The sequence below is a fragment of the Eurytemora carolleeae genome, unplaced genomic scaffold (assembly GCF_000591075.1).
Source record: "Eurytemora carolleeae unplaced genomic scaffold, Eaff_2.0 scaffold90, whole genome shotgun sequence".
In the NCBI taxonomy this organism is placed as follows: Eukaryota; Metazoa; Arthropoda; class Copepoda; order Calanoida; family Temoridae; genus Eurytemora; species Eurytemora carolleeae.
Genome location: NW_019396120.1, coordinates 94,969 through 122,371, shown reverse-complemented (window position 1 = coordinate 122,371; position 27,403 = coordinate 94,969). Strand labels below are relative to the sequence as shown.

Sequence of the window (27,403 nt, the reverse complement as noted above, 5' to 3'; positions counted from 1 at the left end):
TAATGAATATCTACCTGAGACTATAAATAATGAATATCTACCTAAGACTATAACTAATGAATATCTACCTGAGACTATAACTAATGAATATCTACCTGAGACTATAAATAATGAATATCTACCTAAGACTATAACTAATGAATATCAACCTGAGACTATAACTAATGAATATCTACCTGAGACTATAACTAATGAATATCTACCTGTGACTATAAATAATGAATATCTACCTGAGACTATAACTAATAAATACCTACCTGAGACTATAACTAATGAATATCTACTTGAGATTATAACTAATGAATATCTACCTGAGACTATAACCATATAGATAAAGTAGATGATTAGAAATCTCCCAGCGTGTTGTGTAGTGGTGCTTAAACTCTTAAAAATATATCTATATAATAAATCTTTTATATATATAGCTATAGCTGGTCAAACGGCTGGACCAAATTAGCTAATTTTTTTAAAGGAACCCATGGGTGCCCGGGCACGGGGATTTAACGGTTCTGTCAATATTTCAGAAAGCTGCGACTTTCGGTTACAATTTAACCCCTTCTGCATAATTTTTTAACCTTTTTTCTTAAATACTTTTTTGTCGGCATATACATTTTGAATGAAAAAGTATAAAATAAACGAATCCGTAAGTTTAAAGAGTGTTGAATTATACCAAAACACGTTTTATTTCAAATAAAAGAAACCAAATGCTTCTCACTGTGGTTAGTTCGGGGTGCGGGGGGTAACATAGACTAAAAATTTAGGTTTCTTATTTAAAATTCAAAGCGTTTTTTTAAATTCCGCGGGCAACGCACTTTAGTTAGTTCTTCATAAACAAGGATTTTTCATAATCTTGATTTGATTTCAATCATTAGATTATTTGCTTTCAGTTCTTACTTACTCATTACAAATGTTATTTCTGAAGTTTGCGAAATTTATACGCTTTACCAAAAATTATCTATTGTTTCATTAAGTGCACATAAATGATTAAACCGTACTTTTGCTAAACTTATTTCTATTTTTGGACGGAACCCTGAAAAAGTTTACTCTAATCTATATATGAGTCCAAGTCTCAGAATTATAAAATCCAATGTTTGGTTTTAAGAAAATTGGATTTGGAACAAATTCTACAAAGTTAGGAATTCGTTTTACGCTCTGAAATGAGCCAGGAAAATGAAAAGATAACTGAAAAGTATAAGTTAAATATAAAATTCGACCAATTTCCCCAAAAATTTTCATCGAAATTTTAAAGTTTGACTTTTAATTTAACTTTTTAATCTTAGCTGTCGGGTTCCTTTAGCTTGCGATAGTAAAGTGGGAGCAGGGGGCAATGATTATAATTATTATTATAAATATTATTATTATTGTTATCTTATCATTATCATTATTATTATCATTATTATTATTATTATTCATTATTATGAACTGACCGCCTCGAAGAGTGGGAGGTACAGCTGGCTAGCATCTCCTCCAACCATTACGTACACGGTGTACGTAATTATACAAATAGACATGAGTAAACTGTACAGAGCAACAGCAAAGCTTCCACTCCGTACACTAAAACAATTAGTGTTTGTCACAAACTATGATTTTCTAATCTCTTTATCTTTGCAACCCAATGACGTAGACCTTAGATATTTCAAACTATGAATTCTGCTAGACGAAAGAATCTAAGTTTGAAATATCAAAGGTTTTCACCATCAGGTGGAAAAAACATAGGTATTAGTGTAATGATTATTGTCTTCAAATACAAGGCAGATGTAAATCCTAGAGATTTTTGAGATCAATTAATTACTCCCATGGTTTAGGGTTTATGCAAATATTTCACTCTAGATCCCCGTAATCTCGTGTTAGTGTCGATACCTTTAATAACCTCTTTATACATATCTCTCAGAGTATAAATGAATTGGGATTGATCAGTTTCATAGTTTATATATTAAATACATCTGTAACGTTTATTCATGTTGTTTTTTCATATGTTCCTTTAGATATACAGCTGCTACAGTTCAGTATCTGTATGAGCAGCTTACTCTATTACTCTATCTCGTTCAACTGCTTTTAGAGTCTCTGTTATCCTGACTGCTCCTACAATCTGGGGTGCTCTTATTGTGTTATGTAAGCCGTCCTTACGATCTGAGCTGCTCCCGTAGTAAATACCTACTCCATAACAGTTTTACTCAAGACGTATCTATCCAGGTCTACTCGTTACAAGTTATGATTGGTTATTATCTTTGACGCATAATATGAGATGCTTAAAGAGCTGTTTCTAGAGTCTTGCTTCTACTGTAAACCTAACTGCTACTGTGGCTGTTTTGGAGTCTCCTCTAATTTAGCTGCTCCTACAATCTATGATGCATCCTAGCTGCTTCCTTTGCTGGACTGACAACTAGTCATGAAGAGCTATCTACAAGGAGCAGCGTCTCCTGCATCAAGATCTCTTGTTCCTCAACTGTTTCTACAATAGATCGGTGAAGAGCTATTCCACAATGAGCGGCGTCTCCGTTCTTGGGATCCTGGAAGTCCTAGCTCCCCTGTGTGTCCTGGATATCCTAGTTCTCCCATGTGTCCTGGATATCCTAGCTCTTCTATGTGTCCTGGATATCCTAGTTCTTCTATGTGTCCTGGATATCCTAGTTCTCCCATGTGTCCTGGAAATCCTAGTTCTTCTATGTGTCCTGGATATCCTAGTTCTTCTATGTGTCCAGGATATCCTAGTTCTTCTATGTGTCCTGGATATCCTAGTTCTCCCATGTGTCCTGGATATCCTAGTTCTTCTATGTGTCCTGGATATCCTAGTTCTTCTATGTGTCCTGGATATCCTAGTTCTTCTATGTGTCCTGGATATCCTAGTTCTTCTATGTGTCCTGGATATCCTAGTTCTTCTATGTGTCCTGGATATCCTAGTTCTTCTATGTGTCCTTCAGCTATTGTTACCACAGATAAGTACAGAGCTACTCTGCAATGAGCGGCGTCTCCGTACTCAGAATCATCTGGTTCTGCTGCTTCTACAATGGGGTGATCGAGAACTGTCTGCAACGAGCAGCTTCTTCCTTCTCCGATACCAGATCCTTTTATCTGTAGACCTCCTGGTTACTCATTCATGTTTGAAGGAAGATAGATCCCGTCCTTGTAGATATCGTGTTACGCGATATTTATTACAGTTATAGTTACACTTTCTTATAATTAAATTTGTAATATATTTAAGTTACAATTCCTATAAAGATAAATTTCTAAATCCTGAATTTTGATATTATTTTTACATACTTAAAAAATCACGTCTAAAAGGAATTGAGTCTTTGCCACAATCTCTGATTTTCTAATCTCTATATCTTATTCTTTGCAACCCAATGTCGTAGACAAGGGCAAAAATAGGGGGTGGAAAGGGGGAAGTGTATTGCCCCCCCCCCTTTAGAACTAAGAGCAATCACACTTTTCAAATCTGAAACTGAAGAGTGAAGAACATAGAAAATATTAGTTTGCTGTTCATTTCTGCTGATTTTAGAAGTAGAGATAAAGTAGTATACTGTAAGGTTATTGGACTGTGTGTGCCTTTACAGAATCCAAGAAGCCAAATGTTTTGAATTTACAATTCAAATTGTACCCCCCCCCCTCCCTCTAGGAGCTCCTAGGGGGGGGCAACAAAAAAATTTGGCCCCCTTAGATTTATTTCTGTATACGCCCTTGATTAGAAAATTTGAGTCGGTGCAAAACTTAATTCCTTTACGGCAGATTGAGTTAAAATATCTCTATTCTCTATATAATAAAACAAGACATTCGTATATATATATATGTTGCCTATAGCCGGCCAAACGGCTAGACCGTTTGGGCTTGGGCTGAATTTTTTTGCGGACACTCAGGGGTGGCCGGGGGTGCTTAGGCTAAAAAATTCTACATATCTTTCAAACATTTTTTTTCAAATTTTTTTCCCAAGAGCAACGCCTGGCCCTTTAGCTAATATGATATGTAGAAACCAAGACATTCGTATATATGTTGCGTATAGCCGGCCAAACAGCTGGACTGATTGGGCTGAGATTTTTTGTGGACACTCATGGGTGGCCGGGGGTGTTATAGGCTAAAAAAATTAGAAATTCTTTTTCTTCAAATTTTTTTTTTTCAAAATTAAAAAAAATCCACGGGCAACGCCGGGCCCTTCAGCTAGTCTTCAATATTATAAAACAAGACAATCATATATATGTTGCCTATAGCCGGCCAAGCAGCTGGGCCGATTGGGCTGAATTTTTTTTGTGGACACTCATTTTTCCACGGGCAACGTCGGGCCCTTCAGCTATTGATAATTATTATTGTAGGAATAATTCTATATATAGAAAGTTATTTGAGGAAATGTAAATTAAGTTTTATAGTTTTGATGAACCCAATTTTAGCAATAATATGTTAAATAACTAGAGATTGAAATTAAGCAATTACATTTAACAATAGGAAATAGTAATAGGAAATGAAATATTAGCATGATGTAGTTAAATTGTACGAATTGTACATAAAATTTAACCTGCAAGCCAAAACTTAAAATACATGAATATATTCACACTGTTGATTGAAGCTTAATATGCTTATAGGATATATAAAACGAGTAACATAAAAAAAAATAATATAATTTGTGTAAGCATGGAAGAATTATAGTAAAAAAAAATTATAGATAAAATTACTGTCTAAATTATGATTGAACTATTTTTTTTGTACCTTGGATGCCAGAAACAAGGGGACCAACATGTTTTAAGATGCATTTTGGCTTATTTTCTTCTATTTAATGGAATCTAAAGGATCATCTGAAAGTATACTCGAAATAATAAATTTAAGATATCGGATTTTTTTAATGTCATATTCACGTTTTCAGCTTAAAATTGCGATTTTCGGGATCAGAAAATTTAAAAAGAATGAAAATCATTAAATAAACTTGTTTAAACAGCATAAAATATAAAAATGTGCAATGCGTGCAGAACATACGTTAGATTTTTCGAGTATTATGCGCGTATTTTGGTAGTATATAATGCTTGGAGATATGATCCAATGAATCCAATTGATATAGGTCATATAGGGTCTTTAAGAGTTCAGTCGCTCATTTGTCCTTTTAATTGTTAGAATTGATATTTGATACGACATTCGCTCTTTTCAAGGTTTGCAAGAACCTATACGTTAGTTTTATATTCTGCACTGTAAATTCCCTTATTCTAACTGACAATAACACTGGTCTAACCCCTCCCCCTTCCACCCTATACTTCTCTTGTCCAAGCTACCAAAGCCACCTAGATCTAGGCAGGTAGTGTGCATACCTTCCTCCCCTCCCATCCCTGCCCTAACCAAAACCTAAAGACAGGTAAAAATCAAGTTTATATTTACTAATTTCATTTTTGGATTATGTTTAAGATGAAACATCGTCGACTACGTGCAACTAAATACAACTAAAGTGTGTCTCAGAATATCCCATGACAAGCTATCCTTATTGATAATATGTATGTTGAGTATGAGAATTATTTAATTGATAAATGTTAAAAATAAATAGCGAACCCTGTTTTGAACAAATTCCGCGGAGTTTATTCCACTCTGATTCTAATTTGAACAAAAGCGGGAAACAGCTGATAGGTAAGGTTAAACCGCCAAATTATAAACGGAAATGTAAAATAATGTTGTTGCAATGAAAATGATAATTTATATTTTTTTAAGGATATTTTTAAGGTTCAAACTTACAGTGAATGTGAATTTTGTTAAGAAGTAGAAGTCCGAATTATCCAGTGATAAAAAAATTACAAAAAAAAACATTATTTAAAGCAATACACAATAAGCAACCTTGGTGTTAAAAAATTCATAATGGCCTGAAAGAAATTTTGAAATGAATTTTTATGTAGTTACTTATTATGACGAAGGGGGCGACTTAATCATCGATTTTTGGACCCGCCGTCCCTAGTATAGGACAGTTATGATTACATTAGGAAAGTTCTTGATAAATACAAGCACCGAAATTTTACATGCCATGTTATGTCGTTTTTCAAAACGTATTCATTTTCAGGAAAATGACTAGTGTTCAGCAAGAAACTAAAACTTCCAATGCAGTAACATTGAAGGGTTCAGCTAAACTTGTTTCAGAATTTTTTAATTTTGGTATTAATTCAATCCTTTACCAACGCGGAGTTTATCCTGCAGAATCTTTTACTAGGTATGTCGGAAAGGTTCATGAGGGGTTAAAATTAGGAATAGGTAATTTCCTAGTATACGATTTTTGGCCCCCCCCCGGGCCCCCCCCCCCTCCTATCGATTTTGTACATTTGTGTGACAGGAAGTTTCTCAACTTAACCTAACCCGTGGCCGCAGCGCTCGGCCCCCTAGCCCATCCTAGCCGCAGCGCTCGGCCCAGAAAGTGTCTTGACTAACCTAACCCGTGGCCGCAGCGCTCGGCCCCCTAGCCCATCCTAGCCGCAGCGCTCGGCCCAGAAAGTGTCTTAACCTAACCTAACCCTAAATAATAATAAATAAATACTAATTTTAATTTCGTCATGTACAAAATTGACTGGAGGGGGGGGGGGGGGGGGTCCAAAAATCGTTCAGTAGGACGGACCCTCAAAATTATTTGAAAATTAAATAAATAAATAAATTAAAAAATTAAATTAAATAAATTTCTATTGTTAAAAATTTTTGGCATCTGCCAATGTTAACAGGATAATTAGAGATTTTTTTATTTGCTCTGAATATTGCATAGTGCCAGATTAAACGACTTAACTATTTTCAAATTTTAAATTAACTTCAGATGTTCCGTGATTTTTCAATGTCAAGAGAAGTGCTTATAAAACCTTAATCTTTTGTTATTTATACCTCCCACTTCTAATCATATATCTAAACAATCTCATCAATAAACTCTTGCCTAGGAAGCAGGAGTACGGGTTGACCCTTCTAGTTTCCACCGACCCTGAGGTCAACAAATATCTGGAGAACATCCTGCAACAGATCAAAGACTGGTTAGAGGAGAGAAAGGTAGGTTTTTTCGTGTAGTCTTGGGTTGAATAAGGGGGTATATGGAAAAAAACACAGACCGGTCTGAATACTTTGTCTCTGAAATATTTTATCTCTGAATTATTTTATTTTATTCTCCATACAGGTAAAAAGGTTAGTCTTGGTATTGACGAATGTGAGCAGCAAGGAGGTCTTGGAGCGTTGGGAGTTTAAGGTTAGTTTCTTACTTATGAAGTTTGTACAGTGTACAACACTACAGGGCATTTAGTTCCTTTAAGTCATCCCCTCCCTCTCCGTACCTTTAAAACTTCATATTCCACCAGCATCTTGGGTAATTTTCGGGATTTTAGATCAATTGGAGGTGAATAATTCAGTGTTTAATAAATATAATTTTGGATAAAAGTCTCAAAGCTGGGGGATAAAACTTTCCAGTTAATTCCATTTTTATTTTTATTTGATAATTACCCTTCCAATTTCCCAGGGGGACAGAGATTTTTCAAAATAAACTGATGTACAATAGCGAAACAAGCGTTACAATTTTCTCGTTAGTCCTGGAATTCCCTAATGTGGTTCAATGCTCAGTACTTTTAATTTAATTAAATTTTCTTTTTCGATACTGATACATAAAGAAAGTTTCAATCGAAATTTCAAAATTTTTTATTTTTTTATTTTGAAGACCTTAAGAAGGTAAAACTCACTTGAGAAAGTTCATGAAGAGGTTAATCAATATAAGAAAGGTTTTAAACAGATAAAATCCCAAATTGATTTTACGTTCTTTCTTCAACTTTTGTTTCTAGATCGAGCATGAGACGACGACGAGTGCTGACGGGACTGTGAAGTTTATTGACGAAACGTCAAAGGACGAAAAAACTATAAAAGGAGAGATCAGGGATGTAATCAGGTATTTTTAAATCCAGGGTTTCATCTTGGAATTTTATGGCGGGTGTACTTGTAGTGCTTCCATTTTGTGGCAGATTTTTTTTTACAATTTTTACAATTTTGTTATCAATCCTAGAAGTTGAATTGAATTTGTTTCTATGCCGTTTGTTAGTGTTGCTGGCATATTTTCTGAGCTTTGCTGGCATGTGTGGCAGATTTTATGTGGCAAGACATAATCTGTGGCATATTTTATACTTTGAATTACTATTTATGGCGGATTTTGTATGACGAAGACATAATTTGTGGCATTATTTTTCCTAATAATAATTTGTTGGCATCTAGACAGATTTTAAGCGTTGAGATATAAATTGTGGCTTTTATTTAGGCATTAAAATGTTTTTCTGTGGCATATTTTTTATCACTGCTTAGGATCCATTTAATTTTGATGCGGACACGAATCCGGATCCTGGATCAGCACTGGAAAAAAATGTCCGATTTATAATTGTATCCTTCAAATCCTTGTTCAAAATGTAGAGAAGCAACACCGAAAATACTATAGGTTTCAAGAGATAGACATGTTTACCTAACCCATCAGACAAAGCTATTAACGGTACCGTTGTGAATTAGACATGTTAATATTAGTTGCGTCACTCGAAATTACAACAATCCATCAAAAGTTATAATATTTCAACTTTTGTTCCCTCTGTACTCCTGTAATGTGGTGAAATTAATATTGTTTAAGAACGGAGAGGAAACACGAAAATTTTAACACTTATTCAGACTTTTTTATCTAGACAGATAACCGCTAGTGTAACTTTTCTCCCTTTGATAGACTGCCTCTGTTCCTTTGATATTCTGATATACACACACAAGTAAGTTGAATATTAATTTATAGTTTTGAAAGAAGGTTAGGAGCGTCCTTACTACATTGAATGTCAGGTTGTCTTTAATAATGATTATGATAACAATAATAATGATAATACCACTATTCCTGGCAGGCACGTTTAATAAGGCATCTTTGTTGCACTTTGGGCCCCCCAGGATTTAGTTTGTTGATGGAATGGTAACCCTTACTTCACTAAAGGACGGGTTGTCCTTATAAATGATAATAATTATAATAATGAATAGATGGGATGGGGGGGGGGGTATAACAAATTAATTAGGGTAAAATTAATTAACAAATGTCTATATTATCCAGTGATACCGAGGTACCAACTGAATGGGCCGACAGTGACCCCTGCATTATTCAAAACTCTGAGGTAACAAATACTCCATATTATTCATGGATGGCCCTAAAAAGTGATTTCTCAAATAGTGCGAAAATGTTTTTAAACTTGCTCTTAGGTCAATTAAAACTTTTTGGAGGTTATGGGTGACATCTATACGGTGGAACATATTTTGCATAAAAATTATTACACTTTGTCAGTTAATGTCAAATTTTTTTTATCTTTCCTCAAAATAATTTTCTCTTCACAGTATGTTCCCTTGCATCTAAGTAGGAAAATGATTTTAACGTTTAATTGACTGCAGACGTAATTGCAAGTTTGCCTCTAATCATAGGTTGGTATGTTTGATTCACATTTCACAACGATCTCCTTTCAATTGTTTTCTAATCTGAGATATCCTTATTTTTATTTGCGAAAATTAAAAATTGTATTTTTGTTGTAAGCATAAAGCATAACCTCGGATTTTGGCTTCAGAGACAAAATTTGGGGAAAAGACAGAAAAACTGCGAAATCTCATTGTTACCTAGATAAAGGTTGAAAGGTTACTGGTGCGGTGTGAATCGGACATATCACTCTTTTTCACTTGAAATTATGTGTACAGACTCTTATTTAGTTTATTATTACTTAATATTTATTATTTCAGGAAGTTCAGTTGCGTACTTTCAGCACCAATGTTCATACAGTCTCGGCAGCAGTTTCTTATAAAACTGACTGAATATCATAGAATCTCTTTTTCAACACTTTGGATTTAGTATTTATTGAACTACATTGAAAAATTCTGTTTCTAATCTTAACTTTAACTCTCTTTTTCATCAAGTTTATGGATGCATATGAGGGTAGGTGTAGAATTCGAACAAAATGACGTCTTAAACAATTGACGAGATTCAAAAATAACAATATTTCACATACTTCATGTATTTTATGGAATTCATCCAACCTTCATTTATTTTTATCAGATTTGTGAATCATTCTTATTCTAAACATAAAATTCAACAGTAGAAAAACCATTATCCTATTTTTGTGCGACTTTTTATAAAATTTCGTATTAAACGGAACAAATATTTCAGAAGACTGAAACAAGTTTAAAATGTCGGCTTCCGTGCTCAAACTCGAGGATTTTGTTAAGATTGAAAAGATTGGCGAGGGAACCTACGGGGTTGTCTTCAAGGGGAAGAACAAGAAAACTGGAGAAATAGGAATGTTCATGGATTTTATAATATTTCCGAGGTTGTCGGTTTTTATAGAGGTTAACCTAAATCCAAAGGGGTGGCCCCCCCCCCCCCCTAGTCACGCATATCATTGATTTACCGTATGTTTTATTTTATTAATTTCAATTCAACAGATCCGGATTTGCAAAAACGTGCGGATCCACGGATCCCTGGATCCAAAGGGCAAAATATCAACCAAAAACTGTTAATATCAACCTTTTGCTCACGAACCCCAAGCGTCAACTGTTCAGAAAAGAGAGATTATAAATTGTTCCTTGTCTTTGAATGGGTTATTAAAGAAAAATATTTTGAATTTTTTTTGGTTCAAAAAATCAACAAATCTTAAAGAAATGTTTATGACCTGGATCCTGATCCGCATCAAAATGAAATGGATCCTAAGCAAGTGCAATTCAATTTAGAAACTGTTAAGTGCAATTTCTCATCTTTTTGTTCCGTTCAATTTGTGTCCCTGATAAACTTTTTCAAGTTATTTAGTAACCTTGGACTATGATTAGTTGCAATGAAAAAGATTCGTCTTGAGAGTGAAGATGAAGGTGTTCCATCAACAGGTAAGCCAGCGTTCGGCAGTACCGTACTTTGATAGATTTCCCCAGACAAACCACAGGGGTATATATAATTCCATGTAATACAATCCTAAATGTTGATTAATTGATATTAGGAGCAGAAATTAACCATGTTGTTGCAGTTAACAGTTGGAAGTATGATGTCAATTTGTTGAAAATATTCCATACCGAAGAATGTATACTGCATTTGAGTATTATTTTTTTTTGTATATCATAATTTATCCCTTAAATTGATAACTCACATTTACATATTTTAACACCCCAAATGCAGTAAACATTTCTGAAGTGTAGTACACGTACACAAACAAAACTTGAAAAAGTTGACAATGACACAGAAAGTGTATTTAAAGGCCACCAAATGTACTTTTGATCTTGAAATTTGGAATTGTATTAACCCCTGAAACCTTCTGCCCACCACTTTTTCTCGGAAGGTAGCATTTAAGGAAAAATGTTATTCTGAGGTTTATATTTAGTTTTAAAATATCATCTTGAAGTTTCTATTCTCTACAGAGAAAAGATTCTATTCTTGATGATAACAAGTTTCTATTCTTGATGATAACAAGTTTCTATTCTTGATGATAACAAGTTTCTATTCTTGATGATAACAAGTTTCTGTTCTTGATGATAAAAAGTTTCTAAATTCTTGATAAATAAGAATATCTATTCTTAATGGTTAAAATTTGTTATGTAAAGTTATTATTTTATTATTTTATTAAGTTAGCATAAGTTTATTGTTTCGAAAGTTTTTGAGTTTTATGTTGCTATTTATTATTATAAAGATTTATTCACACACAAAGATATAAATTATACAATACATATATTAATGGTGCAGTTTAAAGTTAAGATCAATATTTCGAATATATAATTTCACAAAACAAAAATATCCAAAATTATGCAAAAACAGGCGACATTGATCATTACTCATTACATAACATTTTGCGAGAAAAAAAAACATGCTACTCGAAAATTGCTCCTGTAAATGTGAAACCAATTTTATTTCAGCTATTCGTGAGATATCTCTTCTCAAGGAATTGGTTCATCCGAATATAGTGAGGCTACAGGTAGACTATTTTTATAGTGAATTTATTTATTTATTATTTTATTCATCCTTATATGCATCCTCTCATTTTTTATTTATTTTTTATTTTCATTATTTTCTCAATATTTTTTACGTTTCCTTACTTACTTGGGAATACTTGTTTCGCTGAATCTGTCATTCTGTCATAATTTATACATTAATTTTCCCATTTTTATCTTGAACCTAATTGAGATCTGATCGGACATTCTATAGTGAATGGAAGCTGAATGAAAATCGTGTTTGTTCCTTCACTGAATTAAATCATTGCTAATAACCAAATAGCTTTGGAATTTTTAAATATTTTAAGTTCTGAAACTAGTTAAGGAATTATAGTTTGTCAGTAAATTTCCAATAACGAACTTAACAGCTATGTTCCTCACTCACGATTTAAGAATTTTTGTACACTTTACAATTAGATGTATTTTAAATCAAGGAGAAATATTTTAGGATGTTCTGATGCAGGAAGCCAAGCTCTACCTAATCTTCGAGTTTCTCACTATGGATCTAAAAAAGGGATATTTACAACAAAAATATTTTCACATGTTAACTGTTGAAAAAGAAAAATGTTTTTATAATCTTGAATATAAATTACAATTATGTGTATGTTGATGGAGAGATAACTCATCACATTATAAAAGATGTCCGCTCTTTCACTGTTTTGTAAAAGATCCCATTGTTTCGTAATATTGAACATTTATTGCAGCAAATACGCTGCAGTAGAAACTCAATACATTTTTCGAAATGTATTATTTATAGAAAAGATTGTAAACATGAATCTGTTCAGTATATGGACTCCAATATACCGAAGGATGGACTAATGGACAGCAAATTAGTTAAAAGCTACACCTATCAGCTTCTACAGGTGGGTTTCATATTGTAGACAGGGGATATGATATCTTTATATGTAAAAGGGTAATCTCGGTTTATATGTCTGATCATAACCTTCGAAACCCCTGGACCTATTCACCGTAGATTTTGAATGTTTTACAGAAAAAGTAAAGGCATAGCTGGGTTTCCAAGCTAGTTTAATATATATTTCATTTAAAACTAAAACTATCTTGTCAAGAGTATAGTTTTGCATAGCGTACAAATTCTTTGTGTTCCCGAGGCTTTACCAAATATATTTGATCGAAATAACTGAGCTGAAAACCTAAGAATGGTGGTTATCGAGATTAATGCTTAATCCTCTCTTTTTCATAATATCGAGACTAACTTAATCTTGTACTTGTATCCTAAAAAGTGTATAAAATTCAACCAATCAGAGTCGCGTATATGAAACCCATAAATTAAAAATTTTGTGCGCCATTTAAGATTAATATGCAGAATCGGGAGAAACTCTCTAATTTAAAAAACCGGTTTTCGATTTTTCTCTGCTATCCAAGAAAGAACGGTTTAAGAAGAAATTAAAAGTGTGTCCATACTCCATCGGATACTCAGATTAAGTAATCGAGATAAGCGATATCTCATACTAAAGTTTTCAGCTCTGTAGACATAATTTCATGCGAGTCTTCATTTAAAGAGAGGCATTACCGATTCACAACGGTTCCCTTCAAGATAGCATGAAAAAATAATTTCATCTTCTCAATGAAATTTGATTATTTTCAATTGTGGTTTGTCTACAAATAAAGTGTTTTGCGCATTCTGCTCTAGAAAAAATATGGAAGAAATCATCAAAATTAAACAATTCTCAAGCTAAGAAAACCATGATATCTTCCACAATCAACACCATTTCTTTCTTTAAAGGAATGACAAATAAAAAACATTGAACGCAACAGTCTCTTTAATTTGTATCTTGAGGAAGAGTTAAATTATCAGCAAATTTTTTTTGGGGACAAATTTAAAGAACTCTTTTTATTAAGAGTATTTATTCACTGCCACATATTATTTTATTTTAGGGCCTTCTGTACTGTCATCAGAGAAGAGTTTTGCACAGGTTATCTATTATATTTAAAATTATTACATTTTATTAGAATATGATAGATAGATTCACAAAGTTTATAATGTTTATGTTTTATTTTGTTTTGTTATAATTACAGGGGAAAGGGGATAGAATCAAGATTTAGCAAGAAAAAATGATGATAAACACAGTAATCACTTGTTGTTTTTATATATTAATATTCAGGGGCGTAATCGGAAATAACTGCGATAGAGGGCTTAATATTTTTCTTTCGGGGGGGGGGGGGGGCACAGCAACCCCTAATTATGCGTCTGTTCCTATTTGGCTAGTTTTATCCAATAAATGTCAAAACGGTTGAATTGATCGAGCTAGATGTTTTGGTACCTGTACCTTGAACTCGGTCGATTTACCCGATATCTTAAATATTTAAGTTTTTTCGTGGTTTTCAGAGAACTTATCTTGTAATCAAACCGTTAATGAACATTTGATTGTTAATTGTAAACTGTTTTAAAACTCATCTTCTGCCAGGCTCAAAATATTGCATAATTCTATGAAAAGCAAACTTATAGAGAATACAATTTTACATTTGTAAATATCGTAGATATTTGTGAGGATGTTAGTTACTTTCCCAAAGGATTTTTTCAAGTGGCAACTTCCAAAATGTGCAATTTCCCAAGCGGCAACTTTCTTGGTCTGTCCTAGCCTCGGCCCTCATTGCAGCCTGCGGCGCCTCAGAGAGCCTAACCTAACGTTTGGAAAGTTGCCGCTTGGTGCACATTTCGGAAGTTGCCACTTGGATAATTGTCACTTGGGAAATCGTCCTTAGAAAAGGGCCTTTGGGAAAGTACGTAACACCTTTGTGAGTTCCCTAAAAACCTAAAAATTTAAACGAGTTGCCCAGTCTATCTTCTACCGACCATAGGTATGGTTTATGACCGGTCAGAATTAACGCCAGTCGGTTTTTTTTTGTTTCTAAAGTCTAACAACATTAAAAAGAAAATTCGGGAATATTTTTTTTCTGCTCAATAAGATACGTAGAAAACAATATGTTAAATGAAAAGAAATTGTACTCAACAGGCGATCCCAGGCGGGATTGATATGCGTATTTTATGGGGAAGTGCTGAGGGATGGAATTGCCTGGGGCCAGACCCCCAGCGATTTTCTTTAAATAAAAAATGAAGAGGCTCGAGGGGGGGTGGTTTACAACTTTGGTGTGTTGACTAACAAATAATCTTGTAGGGATTTAAAACCACAGAATCTGCTGATTGACAAGAATGGTTGCATCAAGCTGGCAGATTTTGGTCTGGCAAGAGCTTTCGGGGTTCCAGTTCGAGTTTATACTCACGAGGTTAGACTCAACTCACTAGTGTCGAAGTTTAATCATGAAAAAGAAGCTCATTCCAATAATATAAAGTGAGAACCAGAAAACTCTGGAATAAGAAGACGACCTTTTACATCAAGATATTCCTATGAATAGTCTTATAAACAGAAGACACAGCAATTGTGCAGTGTTACTGTAAATAGACAAAATTTCACTTAATCAGGGATTTAAAAAGTGTCTAGAAAAAATATTTGTTTTGTTTCAACGTCAAATTATAGCTTTTTTTGTTGTCGTCCCATTCCAAAATTTTTTAGTTCTCCCTCTGTATAGTGTATATTGTATATTCACCTTCACTGTATTTACAGAATTGCAATCGTAAAGCTTTAATACGAAGTATACCTAAAAAAGATTAAAAAAGATTTACTCTTGATGATTGTACCAGTCCAGAGCTGAATGGGGGATATCAAGATCATTGCTTGATCTCCTCTTTTTATCAATCTCCTGATTAAATATGGCTTGTTCTCCTCTTGTTATTAATCTCCAGATTAATTGACAGATCGGGATTAAGGATATCCTATTCTAAAGTTTTCAGCTCTGAATGATTAAATTCCGAGGTGTTATGTTTTTATCTGGAATTATGAAAATTAATTATTATTGAATTTAGCATCATAGAATTCATAGAATTTATAACATGCTGGTTTTTTGGAATGCAACAATTTTCATTAAATCCCGTTAGTCTAAAACCCAGCTTTTTTCAATGGAATGTCATTTAATCTCAGTAAAATTTGAAAAAAATAAAAAAACACCTGAAGGAGATAGCTAGGGAAGGAGATAGCCAGGGAGAGAAGGAGATAGGTAGGGAAGGGGAAAAGTAGGGAATAAGTAGGTTGGGAAAGGGAAGGTCGGGAGGAATACGGTAAAGTTGAGAGGGAAAGACAAAAGGGGGGTTTAAATTTTTATTGGTTTACATTTTTTTGAGAGGAAGGGTCGATACATTTGTCTAGGTGGTGACAATGTGGTACCGAGCTCCTGAGGTTCTACTGGGATGTCCCAAGTACTCCTGTCCCATTGACATGTGGTCCATGGGGACAATATTCGCGGAGATGGTGAACCGTCGACCCTTGTTCCAAGGAGACAGTGAGATTGATCAGCTCTTCAGGTTCGAGACAACTTTTCTTTTATGAATCTGTTTTCTTTTACAATTTTGCCAAGCCATTGAAAATACAGTAATAATCTAGTAATTGTTAAACGCTGCATTTCAAGTTATAATGCAATTAATTATGTTTTTTTTCTTAAATTCGACAATTTATTTTTTTCCAAAATTTTTCAAAAAAAATTATCTTCACATTTTTAAATATGTATTCAAATTTGTGTGTACTGGAGTTAATACACAAAAAGTGTAAAATTTTACTTTTACGGTGCACCAAACTATTATACAATTGGAAACTCGGTTATCTAAATCACAGAAAAATAGGATATAAAGGTGGTCTGGAGTAAAGGGTAAAAACAAATATTATCGAGGAACTTGCTGCCTGTACAGATACATTGGAAATTTTGAAGATTTAAAATTGACATCACTGAGTTAATTCTTTTGTAAAGGCTGAAAAAAATCGTACAAAATTTATCATTGAAATGACTACAAAGAAAGCTATAAAAAAACACATTTCACAAAATTGAAAATCAATGTCAGCAGAACATTCCGTAGAGGGCGACGCGTTGTAGATTGCAAAAATCAGTGACAATATTGAAAAAAAAATTAGAAATTTGCAACTTCTGGCTTAATGACACAAGTTAAAAAGAGTCTAATAGGCCACATCATATGATAACCTAGACTTCTCAAAAGTCGTCTTTAGTGCCGTGCGATGGTTGATGGCCAGACAGTTGGGCTATAGATTGGGTTCTAAATGGCAATAACCCCCAGAGGGCAAGATGGTTCATTTTATGGGCGGGATCATCGTGGAAGAGATCATTGGACCAATCAAGGTTGAGGGTGGTGTCAAGTTCTGGTCCAAGGGTTATTGTGAGTTCCTGGAGGACCATTTTACGCTTTGGTATAGAAATTCTGAGGTTTAAAAAAGCTTGTACTTCAACAATCAACAATGCCCCCCGGCCTGCATCTAGGGAGAACATGGGTTAGCTTGCTAATAAAGGATTTAGTGACAAAAAATTTAAGGTCAAAAAGGCCATGTCCTATTTAAATTTCATAAGGAACTTAAGGCCATCCTGAAAAAAGAAAGATCACCACTCTGGTAAGCATTATAGTTGACAGAAATAGCTATGGGCTGTTGTAGAGACAGCTGAAGCTAGTAATAAGCCAGTGCAAATAAAAAATCTTACCAATTCTATGAACAAGAGGCTTCTGGAGGTTATTAGGATGTCAGGAAGCTACGTAGGAATGTGATTTTATATTGAGGATGAAGAAACCTTTTTTTTTTTACTTTTTTTGGGTTGAAATTTAAGTATTTTAAAGTCATCTGCATAATAACTTAAAACGCTTGTTTTACATATCTTTCAGTTTTTGGATCTAGTTTGCAAAAATAGATTTTAATGTTTCTTTTTTTATTAGATGTATTAAATCATAAAATGTCAAAGTTTTGTATAAAAATATTTTTCAAATTTTGTCTCCCTTTCCTTTTTAACCTTTAATGAACATCTTGCATAATAACTTAAAACGCAGTGTATAAATCAAGAAATCTCTCGTCTCAAAATCCAAGTTTATATTTTACCCCTTATTTATTTTTTACTTTTGTCAGGGGTCATTAAAGTTGAAGAATTTTCGAAGGTTCTTTGGATAAATGATGTTGGACTTGCACTGGCAAGCCCCCCCCCCCCCCCCTCCCATATAATCTTTATTATATACTCATTAATATCTAGAATATTCCGTGTTCTGAGAACTCCCACTGAAGAAATATGGCCAGGCTGTACTAAACTTCCAGATTACAAGGTCGTTTTAACATTTCTTCTTTTTAAGATTATTCTCTCGTTAAGGGGGGACTGTTGACGTAATGTCAAGTGAACCTCCATTTGAAGAGAAGCATGTTTCTCATTAAACCGTGTCTGAACAAGAAATGAGAAGGTGTATGCTTTTTTCTGGTTTCTGTATAAAACTCGCATGCGAAATTATGCAGCAAAGAAAATAATGGTAATTGACAGAATTAATCTGTCTTAGATAAGAAAATCAATGATTTCTTTACTATTTTGTTCTAAGGGTACTGTTGTGAATCGGGAGCTTAACTGGAGGTTTACTTGAAATTATGTGGCTTGTATGCTTTCCTTTCACTGTCATGTTTGAACGATTTTTCATGATACAAGTGTTTTCTTTTATTCAATATCTTTTCGGGAAAAACTTCAACTATTTGTCGATATTCATCAATTCTGACCTCTTCACATTCATACGATTTATAGTTTAATTCAGCTCTTAATAACTCCTGAGCTAAAAACTTTAGAATTATGGATATCGAGATTAAGGCTTGATCTCATCTTTATATTAATCTCAAGATTAATTTAATCTTTAGTTTGTATCCTGGAAAGTGTTTAAAATTCAACCAATGAGAGTGTCGATTGCAGAATCCGAACAGCCAATCAGAATAATAATAGAACTTTCATACAGCAGGGATATCCAATACAATTAAAAGTTTCCTGAGTGGATATTTAGATAAAGCAATCGGGATTAAGGTAATCCAATTCTAAAGTTTTCAGCTCGGGTGAGATGGTAACAATCAATATTGTTAATTTTGGACTTGAAACTTCATTCTCAAACTTTGAAGCCGTGAATAAATCCCCACATTTCTTATTTGACTTGATTTAGGCAACCTTCCCCAACTGGTGTCAGTTCAACCTGAAGCAAAGCATGAAGAAACTGGATCCTGCAGGGATGGATCTACTAGAGCAGGTTGTAACAAACTAAAGTGGTTACCAGTTTTCCTGGAATTTTTTTAATTTTCCTCGCCCCACCTTTCTTACCTCGGAGTCGCTTTAGTTAACTTTCTTCTTCCCTTTCCTTCCCTTCAATATCATTCCTTACCATCTCTTCCACAACTTCCCACACATTGGTTGCCCACCACCGCTCCCCTATCTTTCCTAAATCCTTACCTCCCCCCCTAATCATGTTTTATAATTCACATTTTAAATCTAGATGTTTAATTCCTTTATTATATTCTAGATGTATAATTCCTTTATCATATCTATGTGTATATTGTATAATCCCTATATTATATCTAGATGTATAATTCCAATATTATTTCTAGATGTATAATCACTATATTATTTCTAGATGTATAATCCCTATATTATATCTAGATGTATAATTCCAATATTATTTCTAGATGTATAATCCTTATATTATATCTAGATGTTGATCTATGATCCCTCCAAGAGGATCTCTGCTCGGAAAGCTCTCCTGCATCCCTATTTCGATGATCTTGATAAGAACACTTTACCCGCCAAACCTGGAGAGTTTGATATCAAGGTAATGTAGTTGCAGTACACTGTACACTAATAAATGATAAACAATACTTAAAGGGAGTAAACGGCAATGCATATTAGTTGAACTGTGAATGTAGTATTGTGGAGAAATTTTTTATGACTCATTTGAAACATATGAAACCTAAAGTTTTTCTCTACAATACTGCACTTTTCGCTCAAATATGTTACATAGCCGGTCCCTCCCTTTCAAAGGTTTCAAAAAACCATTGAAAACAATTAACAACACTAGGTTGTGCAAATGTAAAACCTTCTATTAGTGATAAATCTCTAATTATTATGATTTGCGCGGTTATACCTGTATCAAGCAAATATACACATGTAATAAATATCGTAGTGAACCCTATAATTTTAAACCTGAGCCTACCAGTATAAATTACGTGTACATTATCTGTGACCTAACTACGCTAGTTAACATGTAATACAACTTAATTATGTTCATTAATTTAAACTATACCATATAACTCAAAATATACATAAGTTGGAATAATACTCTGCGCTACAGTATTAGAGTATTTGTTTCCTCGTGTAGCGAACAAGACGGACCTGAGTTGTATCTTGAAAGATAGATATAGACTAGGAAATAAAGAGAGAATTGTATCTGGATTGATACATACTAAGGTATTACAGTGAGTTGTATACTTAAAGATAGATACCAAAAAATGTATTTACCGTCGTATCAGGATGGATACAGACTGAAGTATAATTGTAAAACATTGAGTTCTAGAGCGAAATGTATCTTGAAAGATAAATACCTAATATTGCATTGCATACAGCGTCGTATCTAGATTAATACAGACTGAAGTATTCTTGTAGAAACTAATTGGAGTAAGGCATTTACTACACACACACACACACATTATTTTGTCGCTCTTCTGTGATATAAGATTAATAAATTTTTATTTTAGGTTTAAGAAATATATTGTGACAAGCTGAAGCTTCTCTTCCAGACCAACTATCCATCGTCAGACATTTAATTCTTCTACCATCTCAAATATTCAACTTTTTGCCATTTTTATTAATCATGTTTTATTTAGTTGTCCGAATTCTAATTTTTTATTCTTTTCTATCTTGTAATATTTGAGTGGATAACAGTTTTGTATTTAGAAAGATACTTAATTGTCTTTTTCTTATTTTCAGATAGAGAATGCCACCGAAAGCCAACGTAAATGCAAACAGGTATTTTCCTTTTGAAATATCTTAGTAAATGTATGTTTTGTTTTTTATCTAAATATAAAAGCTCTTTGCTTAAATATATATATTTACAGGGTATTCCAAAAAAGGTACTAGAGCTGAGCTCTCATCATGTTTGGTTATTAAAATTTCAGACATATTCAAAATCTCTGTAACATTATTCATTATTCATTATAGCTGGCCAAACGGTTGGACTAAATTGCAGGAGTGAATAAAGTTCTTCCCCACCTGGGGGGGGGGGGGAAGAAATCAAAGACTCAAGAGGAAGGGAAGGGAAAAGTATAGGAAAGAGGAAAAGAAAAGGGGAAGGATAGGGAAAGGCTAAAAACGGAAGAAAGTAATGGGTGGGGAAGGAAGGGGAAGGGGGAAAGGTAGGAAAGAAAGTGGACAGGTAGGGAAGGAGATAGCTAGGGAAGGAGATAGCCAGGGAGAGAAGGAGATAGGTAGGGAAGGGGAAAAGTAGGGAATAAGTAGGTTGGGAAAGGGAAGGTCGGGAGGAATACGGTAAAGTTGAGAGGGAAAGACAAAAATAGGGATTAGGGAACTAAAAAAGGAACAGGGTAGGCAGGGAAGGGAAAAGGAAGTTAGGGAAGTGGGAGAATGTAGGGAAGGGACGGGGAAGGGAAGAAATTGATAAAGGTTGGAAGATAAGGAAGGAAAGGGGAATTCAGGGAAGTGAAGGGTTGGAGCGAGACTCTTTATGCATTATAAAAAACATAAAAAGTTTCATTCAAAAATATGATAAAAGAATACCCCTTACTCAATCAAACATATTAAAACATCAAAAGTTATACATATTGGAAAAAAAATTGCGCTCGCGAACAAATTCAGAATAAGCAATATTTTGTTAAAGAACTTGAGAGTAAAACACCCCCTATTAAAATGATGGGAAATGATTTAAAAGAATAAAAATACTCCTGGACTGACCAATAAACAATCAAAACTTGTCAGTACCACTATACTTTAAAAATATTTGCCTGCGGTGCCATCTATGCAAATTTCAAAATCCTTTTGGGGTTTATTATGCACTGCAGTATAAATCTTAAAAAAGATGTATTCTCAGTTATCGAATTTGGGGAAGGAAATGAAAAAATTTCAGGTGGGGAGAATAAAAAAATTGGGATTATATACAGCCCTGCGCTAAAGTTTATTTGCTAAATAAATTAATTTTTTGGGTAGGAAGTATCCAAAAATTAACAAACTTTGATGGCAAATTTTTCATTNAATGGAATTATATACACTCCTGCTGAATTGCCTGAAATTTTGTGAGGGAACCCATGGGTAACCCGGGGGTTAAATTGGCTAAATTCGATTTTGAAGAATCTGCCAAGAACAGACTGAAAGCTACAATCTTGATTTATACCCCGCCCGGGTAAACGGCGGAGGAACTAATATAAACCTGGAACAATATTCAAATACTTCAAACGTGTTCTTATTACACGATTAAATAGAATATAAATGGAATATAATGTTCACACTTAATAACAAATATTTAAAAAACTCAAATCACGGATCTTAATTATCTATTGAAGACGATATTTATATATTTAGATGTGATATGCGTGGTAGCGCACTGCTAAAAACGTTTGGAGCTGACGACGTCATAATGCTTTCATTCACTGACAGGGTTAACTCCTTCAAGGGCTGGCCTTTTTCAGGTATAAAAATATCAGTGGTATATACTATCTAATCTCAATCATGATTTTAGACAATTGTATAGTTTTTTTAATGTCATTTTATCGATACTCCCAAGAATTCATGTATTTTCTCTTAAGTCAGCAAAAAATGGTTTTATGCCCGGGGGGAGGGGGGGAATTGATGATTTTTTATGAAATATCTAAATATACACTTTGTATGTTTGTTTTTGCTTGATAAAAATGGTTAAACCGATCCTCACATGATCCCAGGGAAATATCCTGTATTTAAAAATTTGCCTTAGTAAATCAAAATGTTCATGACCTGGATCCGGATCCGGATCCTTATTTTCTAGTGCGGATCAAGGATCCGGAACCGCATCAAAATTAAATTGATCCTAAGCCCAGAATATTAGATGAGGATGAATGTACCCCTCCCAAGATGGCAGCTGCTGGATTCTATGCTTGCGGTGGAATTAAGGAACCTGACTTAGCCAGGTACATAACAGTGCTTAGGATCCGGAAGATTTTGGCTTCCTGGATCCAACCAAAAACTACAAAAAATAATCGTTTTACTCTCAAAACCAGAATCTATACTTTTGAAAAAAGAGAGATCATAAAAATTTCCTTATCTCTGAGTGGTTCATCAAGTTTTATAATTAAAATAAGCGAAAAAAGAAGAAAAATAATTTGACAGTTCTGTTTTTTTTTAAATTAAGTAAATCTGAAAGAAATGTTAATGACCTGGATCCGGATCCGCATCAAAATTTAATTGATCCTAAGCACTGGCAGGAAACGTGGACTGCCCCGTCCTTTTCCCCATACAATTTTTCTTAATTAAAGCACCTGCTTTAGTTAACTCAACTGATTTTATAAAACGTCTTTTTACTTATTTTACTATTTGTTTATCTATTCTGATTTAGGGAGGAATGTACAATTCCCAACATTAACCTTTTGTCTGATCACCGACGATTTAGAAGCGTTTCTGCTGAGACAATATGTCAGCACTCCGTCAATATTGACCAGACATAGGTTTATAGGGTCCCTGTATTGAATCGGCCATTTCAATCAAAATTGGAGAATCGCTTGAAATTCTGTTCTTTTAAGGTGTGTAGTGTGTCGGAAGGAGTTGGATGGTTGGGAACCCTTTGATGATCCCTGGTCAGCCTTTTTCATTTAGTTCAATAAATCCAATATTTTCTTATTAATTTAAACAAAAAGCTTTTTGAAACCAAAGAGATACATTTTATTTTTGACTAAAAGCTTGGAAACCCAGCTTTGTCATTGAACTTAACCTACTCTGTACAACTTCAAGTAAACCAAAACAACTTAACATTTTTAAACAAAGCTAAAAACATTACATTGGTTCTATTCGCGCATTTTCAAAATTTTACAAAAATAAAAAACTTTTAAACATAAGTTTTTAGAATTTTGATCATGCATAAACCTTCCCTGGGGTCACGTGAGGTCCTACACAAAATTTGGGCCCCATCGGTTCAGCCGTTTTGTCGTTTATTAGATACAAAAAAACAGACATACAAGCTAAATTTATATATAGATTACTCGTAGGTAAAAAGTGTAATGATTAAAATTATTTTTATATATAACAATAATTTTATTGAAAGAAGCCCCATTACATAATTTTGATTATTCACTGAAAAGTGTGGAAAAGTCGCTTAGTTCAATTACTTAATACTAGGCTTGTAGGACGCTACGTGGCTCTCTTTATTTAGCACTTTTACCTTTTAAATATAAGCCTGAGTCTAAAACTAAAGAATGCGCGAATTTTAAGTTCGAGGTTAAAAGTTCTGTAAAATAATGAATGGCTACTTAAATATTAAACTTTCTCAATTTTAAATTTGAATTTCCGGGAAAAATCTGAACCAATCAGAGGAAAGGATTTACAGAGAATATTACATAACCATCGCTAATCAGCTGTTATTGCGTAACCGAAAACAAAACATATTTCGAGTTACAACCGTTTTTTGGGTTTACATGCAAAAATTAATTTATCTAACACGTGAAATTTCTTTGACAAGGTTTTCACTTTTAAATATATCGTAAAGTTGAATGCCGCTTTCTCAGCTGAATGATGATTGAATAATAGACTAATAGGGAAAATGCATGATTTCAAGATTTTAACCCTGTGTTTAAATTTTAACTCGTCGATTTCGGCGAGTTAAATATTTAACCACAGGGTTAAATATTTAACCTCACGGTTAAAGTTCAGGTTTAAATTAAGTCAGAAGTGGCATTTAACCATGAACTTAAAATTTAAGTCAAAACTTTTCGTTCTTTAGTTTTAGACTCAGTTCGTCAGATCTTGTATGGAACTTTTTATTTAATGTTAAGAGAATTTTATCCCCGCATTTTTACTGAAAATTTCATGCGCTTGGGTGTAAAAAGTTTCTTATTTGTTCGGAGGCAAATAAGTAACATTTTACACCGGCAAAGCAGGTTTCTTTATATTTCGCAGATTTTCATAAATAAAAATCCCACATTTTCATGGAACTTGAATTGTTATTATATATATCCAACTGTCTTGTGTCATCATTTGGGAAAATATAGTTATTGTTATGATTTTTCGTTTTTTTGTGTTCTGTTAAAAAAAAGTTTTTTAAGCTAATAACAAACCAAGTAAAAATTCTGATAAATAAGACATATTGTCTCGCATGATAACACAAGGCTGTTGTACAAATAGTTATTTTATTTATAATGTTTGTTATTGTTTAAGTTTGAACTCTGAGAGGTTATCTAATATTGGGAACAAGATGAGATCAGTTCTAGATGACAATCTCAAGGGATACAAACTTTACTTTTATTTCACAAAACGAGTTTTGATTGTATTATTATTCAGTCTTAATAATGCTTTTCTGGTTTCTTTTACATAATTAGTTATTTTTCTTCAATTTTACTTCTTTTATTACTTTTTCTCTAAATAAATCCCTTAGATTAATTCTGTTTAAACCCATAAGTTTTGTTCTATTTCATGCAAGATTCTATAAAATTGTGTGTGTATGGGGGGGGGGCTTTTTGAAATCGTTAAAAACTTTATCAGCTCAGAAATGTCCAATTTCCGAGATGCAGTTCTATAAAGTTAAATTAGCTGCATTGTACACTATTAAATTCGTAGCCAAAATTCATGCAATCTTCGAAAAAATTTTAAATGATTTTTATTATAAATTAAAAGAAATTGAAATCAAATTCTTTTTTTTAATAATTTTTTTTTAGATTACACATCCTTGGCAGTTTTGTGCCCTAGAAAGACTTGAACCTAAACTCTAGAAAAAAATCATCTAAAAAGGCTTGATTTTTGTATTGAAAAAGTCTCAATGAATTTCATTCAAAAATATAGTTATGCAAGATAAATTGCATTTCAAATTATCCAAATATTAGAAGTTTGCTGATCTTAGGAGAAAGCTGAGGAGGTTAAGAAAACATTGACTGCACTCGTAAAATGACTTTATATTTCGTCTAATTTGTGAATAGGATGTATGAGAGAGTATATGAAAATTGTCTTAAAATGTCAGCAGTACAATTATATAGATTTCCAAAAAACATCAGTGGCCACTCTAACATAGTTAAAAAGTATTTAAAAGTTTTAGAAATCAGAAATTGTTCTTAATCGTTGATTCAACTGTCCAAAATATACAGTTTAGAAATTTTAAATTAATACAATTATAAAGGCATTCGGTTAACTTTGTTCAACTTAATATATTAATCGGATTTAAAATGATACAGGATAGGGAAGAGGATTCAAGGATAGGGAGTAGGATACAAGGTGTCCCAATAAACATGGAAATTGAGTGACTAATTCTAAATCATCTTTGTTAAGGGTTAGAGTTGTACTTCCTGATTTCGATGGTCAAATTTAAGTTACGTCTGCTAGAGTATATTTTATGTAAACGGTTTAAGATTGTTTTGTTATTCTGAGAAACGTTTTGTATGATGTTATGCAATATTTCTGCAAGATAAACCACTGCACTCTGTTCACGGAAATTTCTCATTTTACAAGTACAACTGTATGCAATGAAAACATAAATAAATCAAATTATAATCTCTAGCAGACGAAACGTATACGGATTACAGTTTTCTTAGTAGGCATCAACATACTTAATCAAAAAATCATGTACAAAGTCGATATCAAAATCTTCACTCAATTCCCATGTTTATTGGGACACCTTTTATTGGAATAGGGGGTAGTAGGAAATAAAGTAGGATACAGAAACGGGGATTAGGACACAAGAGTAGGGACTAGGATACAGTGTAGGGAGATATGATACAGGGATAGAGAGAAGGGAGTTGGATACAGGGATAGAGAGTAGGGAGTTGAATACAGGGATAGAGAGTAGGGAGTTGGATATAGGGATAGGGAGTAGGGAGTTGGATACAGTGATAGGGAGTATATGATACAGTGTAGGGAGTATATGATACAGGTATAGAGAGTAGGGAGTTGGATACAGGGATAGGGGGTAGGATAGAAGTTTTCGAATAATTTGGGCAGAGAACAAATAAACTTGGTCCTAAGACTTGCTTACATATTATTTACGAACAAAATTATGCTGATGTTTTTGTTTTACTTAATGTTTAAGAGCTGTAGAACACTGATGAATTGAACAAATTCTTCAAAATTCATCCAATTGTAACATTGTCTATAAAGGGGGGGGGGGCCACAAAACGTATTACTCTCCGGAAAATTTAAACAGTGGTTAAACATAACTTAGAATTGTCGTAGGAGGCTGATTTTTTGCATGCAAACTCAGAATTATGTATATTACATGCATTTTTTGGTTTTGAAGGAATCTGAGCAAAAGTGCGCGCGCGCGCGCGTTCATGTCGAAATATAAAAATTTTAAATTAATATTAAATAGTTCATATGAGTAAATAATGTGTTGTTTGAACTTCAGGAAATGACGTCATTATCAGTAATTAGAATGAACAAT

General features: G+C 33.5%; 4 protein-coding genes across 4 annotated transcripts in view; 3 read left to right on the top strand and 1 right to left on the bottom strand.

The window, feature by feature from the left end:
• The window catches only part of LOC111695522 (uncharacterized), a gene marked incomplete in the record, with an annotated part of 13,671 nt that extends 8,894 nt beyond the window's left edge, over nucleotides 1-4,777 (bottom strand). Inside the window, 2 exon segments of the mRNA XM_023464890.1 lie at nucleotides 1,428-1,554; nucleotides 4,696-4,777. Coding sequence (XP_023320658.1) covers nucleotides 1,428-1,554; nucleotides 4,696-4,739 — 171 coding nt within the window.
• Nucleotides 4,778-5,532: 755 nt separating this feature from the next.
• Nucleotides 5,533-10,131, top strand: LOC111695535 (mitotic spindle assembly checkpoint protein MAD2A). Its single transcript, XM_023464900.1, has 8 exons — nucleotides 5,533-5,595; nucleotides 6,020-6,166; nucleotides 6,873-6,978; nucleotides 7,103-7,171; nucleotides 7,755-7,858; nucleotides 8,631-8,708; nucleotides 9,035-9,095; nucleotides 9,706-10,131. Exons 2-8 carry the CDS (start codon nucleotides 6,024-6,026, stop codon nucleotides 9,775-9,777), a joined length of 633 nt encoding a protein of 210 aa, XP_023320668.1. The 5' UTR covers nucleotides 5,533-5,595; nucleotides 6,020-6,023; the 3' UTR covers nucleotides 9,778-10,131.
• LOC111695534 (cyclin-dependent kinase 1) lies at nucleotides 10,129-20,773 on the top strand. Its single transcript, XM_023464899.1, has 12 exons — nucleotides 10,129-10,258; nucleotides 10,786-10,839; nucleotides 11,857-11,915; nucleotides 12,380-12,445; nucleotides 12,717-12,794; nucleotides 13,828-13,865; nucleotides 15,069-15,177; nucleotides 16,155-16,309; nucleotides 18,025-18,094; nucleotides 18,959-19,042; nucleotides 19,502-19,618; nucleotides 20,541-20,773. The coding sequence occupies exons 1-12, from the start codon at nucleotides 10,150-10,152 to the stop codon at nucleotides 20,544-20,546; spliced, it is 945 nt and encodes a 314-aa protein (XP_023320667.1). The 5' UTR covers nucleotides 10,129-10,149; the 3' UTR covers nucleotides 20,547-20,773.
• LOC111695536 (baculoviral IAP repeat-containing protein 5) lies at nucleotides 20,730-23,668 on the top strand. The gene is made up of 4 exons (XM_023464901.1): nucleotides 20,730-20,811; nucleotides 22,378-22,484; nucleotides 22,877-22,958; nucleotides 23,568-23,668. Exons 1-4 carry the CDS (start codon nucleotides 20,780-20,782, stop codon nucleotides 23,638-23,640), a joined length of 294 nt encoding a protein of 97 aa, XP_023320669.1. The 5' UTR covers nucleotides 20,730-20,779; the 3' UTR covers nucleotides 23,641-23,668.
• Nucleotides 23,669-27,403: the final 3,735 nt, after the last annotated feature.

Excerpts from the sequence above, each read along its gene's own strand:
- LOC111695534 (XM_023464899.1), top strand. The coding sequence starts at position 10,150 with ATGTCGGCTTCCGTGCTCAAACTCGAGGATTTTGTTAAGATTGAAAAG. Across the intron at positions 10,259-10,785 it reads CAAGAAAACTGGAGAAATAG|TTGCAATGAAAAAGATTCGT; the intron begins GAATGTTCATGG and ends GACTATGATTAG. Across the intron at positions 11,916-12,379 it reads CGAATATAGTGAGGCTACAG|GATGTTCTGATGCAGGAAGC; the intron begins GTAGACTATTTT and ends GAAATATTTTAG.
- LOC111695536 (XM_023464901.1), top strand. The coding sequence starts at position 20,780 with ATGCCACCGAAAGCCAACGTAAATGCAAACAG. Across the intron at positions 22,485-22,876 it reads CAAGGGCTGGCCTTTTTCAG|ATGAGGATGAATGTACCCCT; the intron begins GTATAAAAATAT and ends CCAGAATATTAG. Across the intron at positions 22,959-23,567 it reads AAGGAACCTGACTTAGCCAG|GTGTGTAGTGTGTCGGAAGG; the intron begins GTACATAACAGT and ends TGTTCTTTTAAG.
- LOC111695535 (XM_023464900.1), top strand. The coding sequence starts at position 6,024 with ATGACTAGTGTTCAGCAAGAAACTAAAACTTCCAATGCAGTAACATTG. Across the intron at positions 8,709-9,034 it reads ATTCTGATATACACACACAA|TGATACCGAGGTACCAACTG; the intron begins GTAAGTTGAATA and ends TATATTATCCAG. Across the intron at positions 9,096-9,705 it reads GCATTATTCAAAACTCTGAG|GAAGTTCAGTTGCGTACTTT; the intron begins GTAACAAATACT and ends TTATTATTTCAG.